This window comes from Cucurbitaria berberidis, assembly GCF_010015615.1.
Source record: "Cucurbitaria berberidis CBS 394.84 unplaced genomic scaffold K460scaffold_1, whole genome shotgun sequence".
Lineage (NCBI taxonomy): Eukaryota > Fungi > Ascomycota > Dothideomycetes > Pleosporales > Cucurbitariaceae > Cucurbitaria > Cucurbitaria berberidis.
In genome coordinates this window covers 3,516,642-3,530,278 of record NW_024468935.1, presented here as the reverse complement: position 1 = coordinate 3,530,278, position 13,637 = coordinate 3,516,642, and the positions used below count along the sequence as shown (strand labels likewise).

Here is a 13,637-nt window from a genome sequence, read left to right as displayed (position 1 = left end):
TATAGAAGAAGTGATCAAGCCTGCGCCATGCATTCGTACATACGCCCCAATACGCATGTTGCGCTGCGGTTGCCATCAGGCATCCTCAAAGTTCTCGAGATTACACCAAACCAGTACGTCGCATAGCTGCAGTGAGGTCTCGCTTGTACGCAGCCTAGAGATAAAGTACTCACTCGCGCGCAGAAGCATTAATCTTGGGAAATTTGGCACGTTCAATTCAAACCTTATCCTCGGCCGCCCATACTACCTCACCTTCGAACTCCTCGACAAGGACGATGGCAAATCGAGGACCGAGCTACGCGTCGTACCTGCCTCAGAACTTCACGCGGAAGCACTAGGTAACGAACATGCGCCCACTGCCGAGGCCAACGAAGAGGTTGCCGAGAGCGGCGCGGGCTTTGACATTGTGGACGAGGATGGGCAGGTTCTCATGCGAAACAACCGTTTGACCGTCGACGATGCGTCAAGGCAGGCCCTGTCCATGGCCGAGATAGAGGAGCTTAAAAAGGCTGGCGCGGGATCTGGCAAGGAAATCATCGCAAAAATAATGGCGTCGCATAACGCTATTGATGAGAAGACTACATTCTCTCTGGCAAAATATACCTTGAGGAAATCGAGAAAGTATATGAAGCGTTTCACGGCGCTGCCACTGGATGTTGGACTACTCACCGAGTACGTTCTTGAGAGAGAGGCGTACAAAATCATGGAGCTGAGAGAAGACCTACTAGGTCTGATCTGCAGCTGGGCAAACATTCATTGCGGCTCAGCAAGCCGGGTCCTCGCTGCCGAAGACGGTGTCAGTCAGATAGGAGGAGGAAGATGGCTCGTTGTAGACGACACCGGTGGTCTCGTCACAGCAGCTCTTGCAGAGAGGATGGGCATATTATATCCAGAAGAAGAGAATGATGATTCAGAAGAGGAAGAAGAGGTTCACGGCCAGCAGCGAAACGGTACAACAGAAACAACCAACGGCCCGGAACAAAATGGTACCGACACTGTTATGGCAGATGCAGACATTTCAAGTACCACCGAGCAGAATACAGCTACCTCGTCCGACCCGGTCAATCCCACAGAACCCACATCAACAGCTACTGTACCCTCAGAACCCCCTCTCCGCCACCGCAAACCGCCACGGCCACACATCCCCCAAATGTCCGCTCAAACAAACACCCTCACAGTCCTTCACCCCAACAACCAACCTAATCTCTCTCACCTAAAATACTTCGGTTACGACTACGGTGCTCCCGCTCCATCGCATCCCCTCTACAGACATCTCAAGACCTTGTCCTGGCTCTCCCTTCTTCACCCTGAAGACGACCCCCAATACGATGAGCCAGAAATCATCAGCGACGAGAAAATAGCAACCATGAAGTCAAGTAAACGAGGGACGTACTACAAGAAACGGCGTCGGTGGGAACGGGTAAAAAGCGTCGTAGATGAGACGCGTAGGGGCGGGTTTGATGGTTTGGTCGTTGCAACGGCGATGGATGCAAAGACCGTCATGAAAGAGCTAGTGCCCTTAGTGCGAGGTGGAGGCAGGATCGTCGTGTACAATCCTAATGCCGAGCCACTCGTAGAATTATGCGATTACTACTCCAAAGAGCGACGCGCAGCCTTCATAGCTCGCGAATTCGGTCCACCCACGCAACTACAGCAACTCAATGGCAAACACTCTCGCAAGTTCGAGGATGATGTGGATGCGAATGAAAGTACCACGGAAGGTGGGAATGAGGAGGATGACTTCCCTCTCAATCCAACATTGCTGCTTGTACCAACATTACAGACTGCGAGAGCGAGACAATGGCAAGTCCTGCCTGGCCGCACGCATCCTATGATGACGAGCAAAGGCGGTGCAGAGGGGTACCTGTTTACTGCTACCCGGGTACTGCCGATCGAGGGGAGAGTGGAGGCTAGGGGACATCATGGGAAGAAGAAAAGGAAGACTGGGGCTGAGCAGTCTGTCTCAACGTGAGGAAACTCAGATACCATTTCTAGCAATATACTTCATTGAAATTCGAGAGTTGGCCTATACTGCGTATACTGCAGCTTTCAAGATTCATTTATTGTCGCTCTAGTCGCTTAATGCAAAAGTATCCTTCTCATTCCCACACTACAGCGCCTTACCCATGAACTTCCTCTTAGTATAACTCAGCCACCACTTACTCGGCGCACCTGTCTCATCCGCATATACCCTATTCAGCAGCCTTGTCGCAAGCTCTTGCCGCATCTGCATGATGTACTGGCGCAAGACCTCTGCTGAGTTCCTGTCCTGTGGTGCTTCGAAGGCCTGGTTAAGAGGGAAGCCGGCGTCGCCTGGAATCGCGAAGTTGGTGTCGAGGGCGAGGTTCATGACAGCCTACCATACCATCAGTATTATCCTGCTACTTCGCATAGTATGTATTCCGAATATGAATCATACCTTTTCAGCATCCCGTCTCCCCATCCCCGGCTTAATCTTCGCCAACACTTCGCTCACGTATAGGATTCCATAGATCAGCACACGGTCTGCTGGCCCCTTGATCTCAAAGTTCCTGAAGAAAGTATTGGCGCGGAAGAGGGCGAGGATCTCATCTAAGGGGTCGTAGGACTCGTGTGAGGCATCGATAGTGAGTTCTGTTACGTCGGCGGGGAGAGCAGGTAGTTGGATGGCGGGGCCGCGGGTACGTGTGCGGAGAGGGAGGAGGGCAAAGTTCCCTGGGTTTGGGAGTGAGTGGAGAGTTGCTTAGTTAGAGGAGAGGAAGGAGGTACCAATTAGCTGTTGGTTTGGCTCGTCGAGGAAGACGGAGTGGTAGGCCTAGTGGGGTATTAGCTCGAGTACGGCAATTGGAAAATGGATGTCTTGAACGCAGGTGTAACGTCTATAATACTTACAGGCATTGTGAAAGTATGCTTGCCAGCTCACAGGTGGGTTGTGTGGAAAGTTGGAGGAGCTCCGGAGGTGATGGCACAGCTCCGGTTGTCGAGTGAGGTGTGTTCATAGGGCTGAATGGCGGGGGTGACTAAGCTACAGCTTCCCAATTAACGCGTCTCTTCGCGAGGCGCGTCGACCGCAACCTGCCCAAACACTTGTCAAAACTCGAGACAAGCTTCAATCGACGTTGATCAAGGGCTCGAGTTACACCGCACATCTATATCGGCAAGCACACCACCAAAATGTCGGACATCGAGGATGAAATGGACATCGATGCGCCCGTCGCAGACAACTCCATAAGTTTTGGTGGAGATCCTAAGAAGGGCAAAAGGAGCGCAGCAAATCTTCCCGTAGAAGCGGAGGACTCTTTGCCATGGTAGACACTCCTGGGACCAATCCAATATACCAGTTGCTAATCTTTCTATAGGGTAGAAAAGTACAGACCAAATTCACTAGACGACGTCGAAGGCCACAAAGATATCATAGCCACGATCAACAAATTTGTTGACTCAAATGTATGAATGGCTAGATTCTTGAAGTTCAAACGCTCACTTATTGCAGCGATTACCCCATCTCCTCCTCTACGGCCCTCCGGGAACTGGCAAGACATCGACCGTTCTCGCCCTCGCACGACGGATATATGGGAGCAAAAACATGCGGCAGATGGTGTTGGAATTGAATGCATCAGACGACAGAGGTATTGATGTGGTGCGAGAGCAAATCAAGACGTTCAGCAGCACAAAGCAGATCTTCTCTGTGGCACCTAAAACAGGAGACGCTTCATTGGCGACTTTCAAGCTCATCATACTGGACGAGGCAGACGCTATGACAGCGACTGCGCAGATGGCGCTCCGAAGGATCATGGAGAAGTACACAGCGAACACTCGCTTCTGCATCATCGCCAATTACACACACAAGCTATCACCGGCGCTACTCTCTCGGTGTACGCGGTTCCGCTTCTCGCCTCTGAAGGAACAGGATATTAGAAACTTGGTAGACAAAGTTATTGAGGATGAGAAAGTGAACATCACACAGGATGCAACGGAGTCGCTCGTTACGTTAAGCAAAGGCGACATGCGACGAGCGCTCAACGTGCTCCAAGCCTGCCACGCATCAAGTACGCCACTCCAACCGCCAGGGAAACCAGCACCGGACCCAAGCACCATCGAACGAGACCAGATCACCCAGACGACCATCTACGATTGCATAGCAGCACCGCATCCCTCAGACGTTAAATACATAATAGAGACCTTGTTGTCGAAGAACGATATGACGGAGTGTCTGCGCACTGTTAACAACCTGAAAACGATGAAGGGGTTGGCTTTGGCAGATATTCTGACAGCTATCAGTGAGGAGCTGGTCACGAACGATGTATCGCCGCAAGTGATGGTGACGTGGATGGCAGGACTGGCGGACATTGAGTATAGACTAAGTGGTGGAGGTAGTGAAGCGATACAGACCGGTGCAACGATTGGCATCGTAAGAACAGGCGTCGAGCTCCTAGAGATGGGGAAGAGATAGAGTATGGCTGGAAAGGCGCTGTATATGACGATTGGGTGCGAGGGGCAATTTGGCCATCGGGCGTGTAATGCGATACCATAAAGGTTTGTGTCGACGAACCCAATTTCCAACGAACAGATGATCTATTTCACTATGCACTGCCAACAAATCCTCAGAAACCACAGTTTTACCGATTAGGAAATGATTGGGATCCATGCCCTGAAACTAAACGCGCTAGTCACCTTTCACGCGTTTCGCACGCGCCTTCCTCACAACAGATAAACAACAACAGTTTGGCTTTTGATATAGGACCTAGTCTCCACTCAACATTCGACTACAGGGAAGCTGGGTTATTCTACGGATTTGAAGATTCTAATCTTAGTTTCGAGCAAGATGAGTTCGAATGCCAATAAGCGCAAGGCGACAGCGGCACCTGTATCGGTATGTCATCACTGTCAGTTGAAAAGCCTGTACTAACAGAAGTTTAGAGCGCAAAGACTCCATCGAAACGAAGGCGCGGCGACAATGCGACACCGACCCGCACTCAAAGTCCACCTATCGCTCAATCGACCTTCAGACCGATCGCGCGTCCAGCTAGATGGCGAGGCCCGGTAAGTCACGCGATGTCTGTAGTCTCATGTAACTGTGAACTTACGTGTAGCAGAAGCGAGAGCGTTCCAACCTACCAAGTCAATCATACAACACTGAAGCTCCTGAGCAGTCCAAGCAGTACGCCCGACCGATACGCAACGAACAGGCTACAGATAGCGGCCAACCCCCAAAACCAAGTGATGTTGCACTCCGATTCTCATTCACAATGGCTGCCGACCAAAGGTCAAACGATCACCACCGCCACCAGCCCCCGAATGAGAGCTTCTCCAAACTGGCTGTGACCAGCAATACCACTAAATACGCATCCGGCCATAGACCACAGGCAGAAACCATGACGCGTCAAAGCGTTTCGGCGTCACCGTTTATCCCTGACTTATCCAAGCCAAAGACGAAGCGAGAAGGCTATGGCTTCAGCTATTCGGAAACATTTTGGTGTGACTCTGATGAGTATCCAGACACCGAATGTGATACCGAGTATGAGTGGGAGTCTGAAGTGCCAAAAACACAGCCCAGTACAGGGCCTTCGAAGAGTATCAAGCAAGAACACGAGTGGGACGCCGCGAAGCAGACGATTCAGGCCAGCTTTGGAGGGTCGACAGTCGTTGACTGCTCCTTTGATGACGCCGTGGTCCTGCGAGATATTGGTTCTTTCCACCTTGCCAGGCCTCAACAGATCCTACCATGCACCAAGGCCACCCGCGAGGATACTATCCGGCTGAAATACCATGCAAAAACACTACTCAACAAGTACCAAGAGTCTAGCAACATTCAGGACCAGCTATTGACTAGGCTTGAGCGCATGGTCGATAAGCGGCAGAAGAGCGCTTCAAATGAGGCACATTCTGTTACTCATTGTGCACTGAGACTGCAAGACTTCCTTCTGAAGATCAAAGAAGAGCGCGTTGAGACTGGGGAGCATCGACGCTTCATCGAGCATGAGATCGAGTGGGTGAATTGGTTGGTTGAAGCTAGTCGGACTGGCGTGATGCATTTGAGAACTAGGGTCTGTAGGTGTCGCCCAGATTGGGAAGAAGATGAAGTGTAACGGTTTCAGGAGTTGATTTTGAGACCAGTTCTCAACTCTGTCTAACAATCACCAAGAGGCCGATATGGAAGAAGACATGGCTACGGCCAATTATGGGAAGAAATACCCCGCTGCCGCCTCAGATCAGATCGGGATAGGCCATAGGAAAGTATGTGTAGATTACCACAACAAGTCCTCAGGGAGTCCCTGTTTATAACATCTACACGGCCAATAAAGAGCAGGTGATGATCTTCCGTTATGCATTAGCCCCCAATGTCATTGGTCGGCTGGGTGTTATACATTCACCACGGCATCTTTGGCTGGTGCATTTGTATACTATCAACCCTATCAACCCTACCATTAGATTTCCCCTGGAAAAAGCCGACCTTTTCAACAGTGTATTGCCGTCGTTGCTAACTTATTCAAGAATCGTTGACGTCATCACGTAAGGCGGCTAAACCGCATGCAGCAACCCTCGAAACTGTTTCGAGTCTCAACATGGCCTCAAAACCACAATAGCTTACCGAAGTTAATTTAGACTTCCTTTTCTCTCCCTATAGACCGTTGTTAAGGCTTCAGAGTATCTACCGTGTAACTTCACTTAGAAAATTCACGATGAACTACATATCAAGTACACATGCTCCTGTAACTCTGTTTACAAACACTGTCGTATGTACTAACGCCAGTAGATCTCGTCAATTCCGACTCAATAATCAACCCGCTACTCGACAATGGTTACCTCCCTCACGCCGTCATTCGTGTTGGTATCAGACGCCAGCTTGCCGATCGCTTGCAGTCAATAGCCACCACATCCCTCGAAGCAGGCTACGAGTCAAAGATGAAGTATGTGAACCTTCTTCGTAACCGGCCAATCGCTATTGAGACGAGTACCGCAAACGAGCAACATTACGAGGTAGGCACCAGCGTTTTGAAGGGCATGCTGGGCCCGCGGATGAAGTACTCGGCTTGTTCGTATGAGAAGGGAGGCGAGACGCTGGCGCAGGCCGAGATTGCAATGTTGAGACTGTATGTTGAAAGAGCCGAGCTGAAGGACGGGATGAGTATCTTGGATCTTGGGTATGTTGCTCTTGTTCTTCTTATAACCTTTCGGGGTTATATCACGTGTTACAACATGCTAACTTTATTGAAGCTGTGGCTGGGGTTCTGCATCCCTCTACTTTGCTGAGATCTTCCCGAACGCAAAGATCACAGCTTTCTCCAACTCTCGCACACAGAAAGAATATATTGACGGCGTCGCCAAATCCAAAAACCTCACCAATCTACAAGTCATTACTGGCGATGTGGTCGACTACGAATTTGAGCCCTCAAGCTTCGACAGGGTCGTCTCAATTGAACTCTTTGAGCACATGAAAAACTACCAACTGCTACTTCGCAAAGTCTCCACCGCCCTCAAGCCCGGCGGGAAATTGTTTGTTCATATCTTCGCGCACGCCACCACCCCGTATGATTTTGAGAGTGGATGGATGACGGAGCATTTCTTCACGGGCGGCACTATGCCGTCTGCGGATCTGTTGTTGTACTTTCAGGATGACCTGAAGGTCAAACGGCAATGGTGGGTGAATGGAGTGCATTACGCAAAAACGTGTGAGGATTGGTTGGTGACGATGTGTCAGAACAAAGAAGAAATTTGGCCAGGTTTGTTAGAGACTTATGGGCACGAGGGGACGATAACGTGGTGGAATAGGTGGCAGGTGTTCCATCTTGCATGTGCCGAGTTGTTCAAGTGGTCGGGTGGTGATACATGGGGCGTGAGCCACTATCTCTTCGAAAAGCCAGCATAGTCTAGTTCGTGTAGAAACATCAATAGGGCAGTGATATTGAATGTTGACTTTCTTTGATTCCGGTGTCTTGGCATTGCCGCCACTGAATACCGCAACTTCTTCTTTCAATGCTCTCCCCGGGGCTCTTCGAGGTATATACACAGTATTTTGAATCTGAGTTTTACGTTCCCAAATGCGCTACACATCCGCTGCTTCCCATGCGTGTCGCTCGTTCAGTGATCCCAAGGATGCTTCCAGCCCAACAGAGCCGGACCATCCTTCTTCGCGCGGTACATCAACTGCGATTGTCAGTACCCGACCCATTTGCGCTACAGCTCGGAACCTACGAAAAACCACATGGATGCTCCGAGAGCGGTCGCCATGAATCTGTACAGCGGCCGAGGCGGGTGGATATGGATGGGGTGGTTGGGGAGCGGCGCATATTTGGGCGGACCCATCAGGACTCGCGAGGGCTGCATGGCGATTGTAGAGCCTATGTATGCGTTAGAGATATAGCAGAGCCCGCAGCAGCAATCAATAGTACGTACCTGCGCTGGGTGTTGTGCAATGGCTCCTCGTCGTCGTCGCTGGTGAGTGAGGTGAGGTTGATTACGATCGGAGCTTCCTGGCGATTGGCGCCAAGCATTATGCATCCCTGGTGGATCGCGTTCTTTGCTCCTACACCCGCGACCATTCACGTATAGCTATTGTCATGTCCGCACAATAGCACCGCCCTCGAGCGTCTCAACTCATGGCAACTTCCACCACCGCAACGTCCCACCACCCGCTCCTTAATCCTCGCATACTTGACAAGTTGCGCAACTGTCGACTACATTCCACTTCGCAACGGACTCCCTTGCCCTGAGAACAAACCAAGCGTCAGCGTCCATCTAATTTCAATTAACCCACCCCAACCGCCGCAATGGCGAACTCGTCAGCCGCGACACCATCGCAAGGCTTGCAACGCCGGTTCAAGGGATGCTCGAAGATCGGCGAGTACGAGATGATGCAAAAGCTGGGAGAAGGTACCTTTGGCGAGGTGCACAAGGCGCGACACCGAATAAGTGGCAGTATCTTCGCGCTCAAGAAGATCTTGATGCACAATGAAAAGGACGGCTTTCCCATCACAGCGCTACGAGAAATCAAGCTACTGAAGATGCTGTCTCATGACAACGTCTTGAAGCTGGACGAGATGGCAGTGGAACGGCCCAAAGCCGAGGGCAGGAAACGCGCGATTCTCTACATGGTCACGCCCTATATGGATCACGATCTCTCAGGCCTCCTCGACAACCCAGACGTCAAGTTTCAAGAAGCGCAAATCAAATGCTACATGCTTCAGCTGTTCAAAGGCCTCCAATACCTGCACGATAACCATATTCTACACCGAGACATGAAGGCAGCCAACCTCCTTATCAACAACCGCGGACGGTTACAGATCGCAGATTTTGGTCTTGCGCGGCATTACGACGAGGCTGTACCACAACGAGGCAGGGGCAACGGCGAGGCGAAGAGAGAATACACCACGTTAGTTGTAACTCGGTGGTACCGACCTCCGGAACTGCTCCTTCAGCTACGACGGTACACACCAGCCATCGACATGTGGGGCGCAGGCTGCGTCTTTGGCGAAATGTTCAAGCGCAAGCCTATCCTTGCCGGCCACAGCGACCTTCATCAGGCCCAAATCATATTCGAGCTCATTGGGTCTCCAAACGACCAAAACATGCCCGGATGGAGTGACCTTCCTGGAGCAGAATCCGTCCGCCAATTCGCAGGAAACCAAGGCACCATCGCCTCCAGGTTTCGCGAGCTCTCGCCGACTGGATTATCTTTGATCAAAGATCTCATGAAACTTGATTGGCGCAAAAGGATAAATGCCATCGATGCCATTGATCACCCATATTTCAGGGAACAGCCGCTGCCTATGCGCGAAGAAGACATCCCACATTTCGCAGACTCGCACGAACTGGATCGGCGGAATGTCAGGGGTCAGAAGCAGGCACTCCCTCCAGCGCCCGCAGGCGGCACTGTAGGCGGAGGGCCGAATGGAGAGTGGTCAGGATCGGGCCAGCCACCACAATCATGGCAGAACGGCGATCGAAGATATGGAGGACCCCAAGATCGAGGACCACCAGGTGTTGATCGTCATCAAAGAGGGGGATATGACCGGCGCGCGCCTCCATATGAACACAGACCTCCCCCGCCACCACCTGGCGAACGACGACCCAACTGGGGTAATGGCACTGACTCCCGACATGGTAACCTCCCAGCACCACCTTCCGATGGCCGGCATCCACTACCACCGGTTCCTCGCTATGGGCCTGATGGTGATCGCCGTAGAGGCGGTCAACCAGCTGGCGATACTTACATTCCAAGTTACGGCAATGATGGTCCGAGACGGTCACGGGAGCCCGACGGCCCTGGGCGGTCACGTGAACCTGATGACAGGCCTCGACGAGGCTCGCGCGACTCGGGGAATTCACGAGATGGACATGTAGACGAACGCCCAGATCGCGGGAGAGCGTATAGAGATAGAGATAGGGACCGGGAAAGACCCAACGATTCCAGGAATTTTGCCCGAGATAGGAGAGACGGGAGGACGCGGTCGAGGAGTCCTGAGAGGCGAGACAGGAACCGCGACCGGGATGGAGACATTTACAGGAGGCGATAATGCTGCCAGCATGGCAATACCATTTTGGGGGTTAGAGCTTTCAGAGTACTGTAGAGTTGGACTCCGCCTAGGCTAGGATTCAAGCAAATTGGCGTACAAGGGCAAGGTAGGGCATGTACTCGGTATCAGCGGCGTCAAGTATAAGAACGGACACGGGATACCTTGGGTATGGCGTTCGGGTCATTGTAGCATATTTCTGGCGTTGTATAGCGGCACTGCTGCCACCATTATTGAAGCATATTCGTAACAATCAACAACAATCCGTAATTGCCTGCACGACATGGTGTTCCTCGGTGACACGCGTACTTGCTGTGCTGCTGAAAGATAAGCACGACTTGACGCAACTGACTTGCAATAGTCTGAGTGGATTCTGAAATCTATAGTGACACCCAAATGAGACATGCGTACAACGGCGAAGATCTTCCGCGTAACGCTACCAGAGACGTTTAATCTATGACAGATTCTTATCTTGCATCTCCTGTGTCTTGTGCTTCCGTTCACACAGTAAGCCTACGTAGCCTTTGTGCAACAGGGCCCCGATAGGCTGGACGTGGATGCAGGTTCCCGCTGAAGCGAACAGCGATCGGCACGTCGCTCGGAGTACCGGTTCCTGCGTCAATCGCTAAGGCCTTCGGAAATGTTGTAGTTGTAGACCTGAACCTTGTAGAGAAAATGCATATCGGAAGCGTTTATACTGCCGACCAGAAACTCCGAGCATGACATGCTAATCCATATGGGAACACTGCTGATGCACAAAGGGCACAATGCTGAGCTGTCATCTGTCAGCAATGCCGTGAGACGTAGCCTAGAAAACGAGCCAACACTATGCAGGTGTGGACAAACGGGCAGGTGTAGAGGCTGATTACATTAGTGTATAAGTAACGGCGTGGGCCAGGACCATAAAATTTCTTTTGCCGACGCCTGGTGCATGCATGTGTCGGCTTCTGCGTTAGTAGTCCCGATCGCGGAATTGATTATTATTTGACTCAGGGCCCCACCATCGCTCCCACAGTTTACTCACACCACTCCCACTCCACGTTCTTATACACAACGCATCACTACACACGCAATTGCTGTCTTAACTTGACAGAATCACCCATACTCCCGGAAGAAGAGACTGCCTCCATCTATTGGATCCGCACCACCACACAACACCTTCAAAATGTCCGCAGTCGTCAATGGGTACAAGCACGAGTCCGAGCGGATAGCTCACACGAAAGAGAAGCATTTGCCGGGGGGATGGGTAGTGCTGAAGTTTGGCGGTACGAGTGTGGGAAAGTTTGCGGAGAATATTGCGAACATTGTCAAGTACGCCCTAGCCCACTGCACATGGGACGAAAGATGGGAAGCAAGGCACTGACAATCTACAGAGCTGGCCTTGAAAGCAATCGCGCCGCCATAGTCTGCTCCGCACGCAGCAACAATACGAAGCTCGAGGGAACCACCAACAGACTCCTCCGCACTGCTCGAGCTGCCGAGAAACCCAACAACCGCGGCTATGACGAAATTGTCGAAGCCATCCGTACCGACCACATACAGGCTGGCAAGGACACATTGAAGAGCCCAGAGGTCCTGGCTGCATTCACGGAGGAGGTCAATGCCGAGTGTGAGAGTCTGGTCAAGATCCTGGAGTCTGCGCAGCACCTGGAAGAGGTTACGAACCGCGTCGAGGACAAGATTGTGAGCAAGGGCGAAAAGCTGAGCTGTCGGTACATGGCTGCGCTCTTGAATGACCGCGGTACGCCCGCGCAGTTCGTCGATCTCAGCGATGTCGTCAAGTTCTATGCGCCCAAAAAGGGGGGGTTGAACGAGCAATTTTACAGAGATTTGGCCGAGGCGCTGCGCGAAGAGGTGGAAGCATGTGGCGACAAAGTCCCCGTCATCACGGGCTACTTTGGCAACGTGCCAGGTGGCATCTTGAACTCCATCGGACGTGGATACACGGATCTGTGTGCTGCTTTGGTAGCTGTCGGTATCAAGGCGCAAGAGCTTCAGGTCTGGAAGGAGGTGGATGGCATCTTCACAGCCGACCCCCGCAAGGTCCCTACGGCCGCACTGCTACCCACTGTCACGCCTTCGGAGGCCGCTGAGTTGACCTTTTACGGCTCCGAGGTTATCCATCCATTCACCATGGAGCAGGTCATCCGTGCCCGCATCCCCATCCGTATCAAGAACGTTATGAACCCGCGCAACGCCGGTACCATTATCTTCCCAGATAACTTATCTGACATCGACAATCACACTCCTCTCAAGGACGCGGGGCTCTTCCGGACTCGCTCCTCCAGCATCCTCGCTCAGCTCCAAAGCCCCAAGCGACCCACCGCTGTCACGATCAAGCACAACATCGTCGTGTTGAACGTGCACAGCAACAAGCGCACCCGTGCTCACGGATTTTTGATGAACATCTTCAGTATTCTAGACAGATGGCACCTCTCCGTCGACCTGATTTCCTCGTCTGAAGTTCATGTCTCCATGGCGCTGCACTCCGAGTCTGCTCTTCTCAGCGGAGGGGGCGAGGACGAGTACAGGATTAAGGACAAGGACCTCCAGGGTGCGGTCAATGACTTGGGGCAGTTGGGCACCATTGATATCGTGCCTGATATGGCTATTGTAAGCCTCGTCGGCAAGCAGTTGAAAAACATGATTGGCATTAGCGGGAGGTTTTTCAGCGTGCTTGGACTGAACAACATTAACATTGAGATGATTTCACAAGGTACGTTAATCCAAACCAAGGATCTTGGAAAACAACTGCTAACGTAATATGCTGCAGGTGCTAGCGAGATCAACATCTCTTGTGTCATTGAGGAACGCGAAGCCGACCGCGCTCTTAACGTTGTTCATACAAGTCTTTTCACTTTCTTAGACTAGATTTTGCATCTGCATTGGTGGAGTTGGATACCACTTTAGAGACTTTCATACATATTTCCATCTTTTCACTCGGACCTAATTATCTTCCTTTGGTTTCACGTGGTGAACTGTCATTCACCTTGCCTTGTGCCGTTTGTCTGTCGTCATGGGATTTTCTCGGTGCCATCACAACAGTGAAACAACACCCACACCCAAACCCGCCGCGCGCCCTCGACCTTGACTCCACCACAACGAAAACGTCACTTGAGACCAACCAGGCTACACCATAAAGGA

General features: G+C 51.7%; 8 protein-coding genes across 8 annotated transcripts; 6 read left to right on the top strand and 2 right to left on the bottom strand.

Moving 5' to 3' along the window:
* Positions 1-27: 27 nt before the first annotated feature.
* K460DRAFT_302439 (Gcd10p-domain-containing protein) lies at positions 28-1,948 on the top strand (the record flags this gene model as incomplete). Its single annotated transcript, XM_040929905.1, has 2 exons — positions 28-113; positions 184-1,948. Coding segments are annotated over 2 exons (1,851 nt in total), but the record flags the coding sequence as incomplete, so codon positions are not given.
* On the bottom strand, positions 1,896-2,877 carry K460DRAFT_382457 (ARP2/3 complex, 21 kDa p21-Arc subunit; the record flags this gene model as incomplete). Its single annotated transcript, XM_040935409.1, has 4 exons — positions 1,896-2,356; positions 2,420-2,694; positions 2,749-2,794; positions 2,872-2,877. 4 exons carry the CDS (start codon positions 2,875-2,877, stop codon positions 2,111-2,113), a joined length of 573 nt encoding a protein of 190 aa, XP_040793466.1. The 3' UTR covers positions 1,896-2,110.
* A 182-nt stretch (positions 2,878-3,059) lies between these two features.
* K460DRAFT_328251 (P-loop containing nucleoside triphosphate hydrolase protein) lies at positions 3,060-4,592 on the top strand. Its single transcript, XM_040930697.1, has 3 exons — positions 3,060-3,287; positions 3,339-3,426; positions 3,473-4,592. The coding sequence occupies exons 1-3, from the start codon at positions 3,154-3,156 to the stop codon at positions 4,430-4,432; spliced, it is 1,182 nt and encodes a 393-aa protein (XP_040793465.1). The 5' UTR covers positions 3,060-3,153; the 3' UTR covers positions 4,433-4,592.
* A 34-nt stretch (positions 4,593-4,626) lies between these two features.
* On the top strand, positions 4,627-6,068 carry K460DRAFT_328250 (uncharacterized protein; the record flags this gene model as incomplete). Its single annotated transcript, XM_040930696.1, has 3 exons — positions 4,627-4,852; positions 4,900-5,022; positions 5,073-6,068. The coding sequence occupies exons 1-3, from the start codon at positions 4,805-4,807 to the stop codon at positions 6,066-6,068; spliced, it is 1,167 nt and encodes a 388-aa protein (XP_040793464.1). The 5' UTR covers positions 4,627-4,804.
* Positions 6,069-6,536: 468 nt separating this feature from the next.
* Positions 6,537-7,884, top strand: K460DRAFT_302426 (cyclopropane-fatty-acyl-phospholipid synthase-like protein). The gene is made up of 3 exons (XM_040929904.1): positions 6,537-6,678; positions 6,737-7,124; positions 7,198-7,884. Exons 1-3 carry the CDS (start codon positions 6,663-6,665, stop codon positions 7,847-7,849), a joined length of 1,056 nt encoding a protein of 351 aa, XP_040793463.1. The 5' UTR covers positions 6,537-6,662; the 3' UTR covers positions 7,850-7,884.
* A 177-nt stretch (positions 7,885-8,061) lies between these two features.
* Positions 8,062-8,307, bottom strand: K460DRAFT_271226 (uncharacterized protein; the record flags this gene model as incomplete). The annotated part of the gene is made up of 2 exons (XM_040927709.1): positions 8,062-8,127; positions 8,176-8,307. 2 exons carry the CDS (start codon positions 8,305-8,307, stop codon positions 8,062-8,064), a joined length of 198 nt encoding a protein of 65 aa, XP_040793462.1.
* A 212-nt stretch (positions 8,308-8,519) lies between these two features.
* Positions 8,520-10,772, top strand: K460DRAFT_361657 (Pkinase-domain-containing protein). Its single transcript, XM_040932500.1, has one exon. It carries the CDS (start codon positions 8,751-8,753, stop codon positions 10,494-10,496), a length of 1,746 nt encoding a protein of 581 aa, XP_040793461.1. The 5' UTR covers positions 8,520-8,750; the 3' UTR covers positions 10,497-10,772.
* An 886-nt stretch (positions 10,773-11,658) lies between these two features.
* Positions 11,659-13,364, top strand: K460DRAFT_373014 (bifunctional aspartokinase/homoserine dehydrogenase; the record flags this gene model as incomplete). Its single annotated transcript, XM_040934548.1, has 3 exons — positions 11,659-11,804; positions 11,867-13,209; positions 13,267-13,364. 3 exons carry the CDS (start codon positions 11,659-11,661, stop codon positions 13,362-13,364), a joined length of 1,587 nt encoding a protein of 528 aa, XP_040793460.1.
* Between the last annotated feature and the right edge of the window lie 273 nt (positions 13,365-13,637).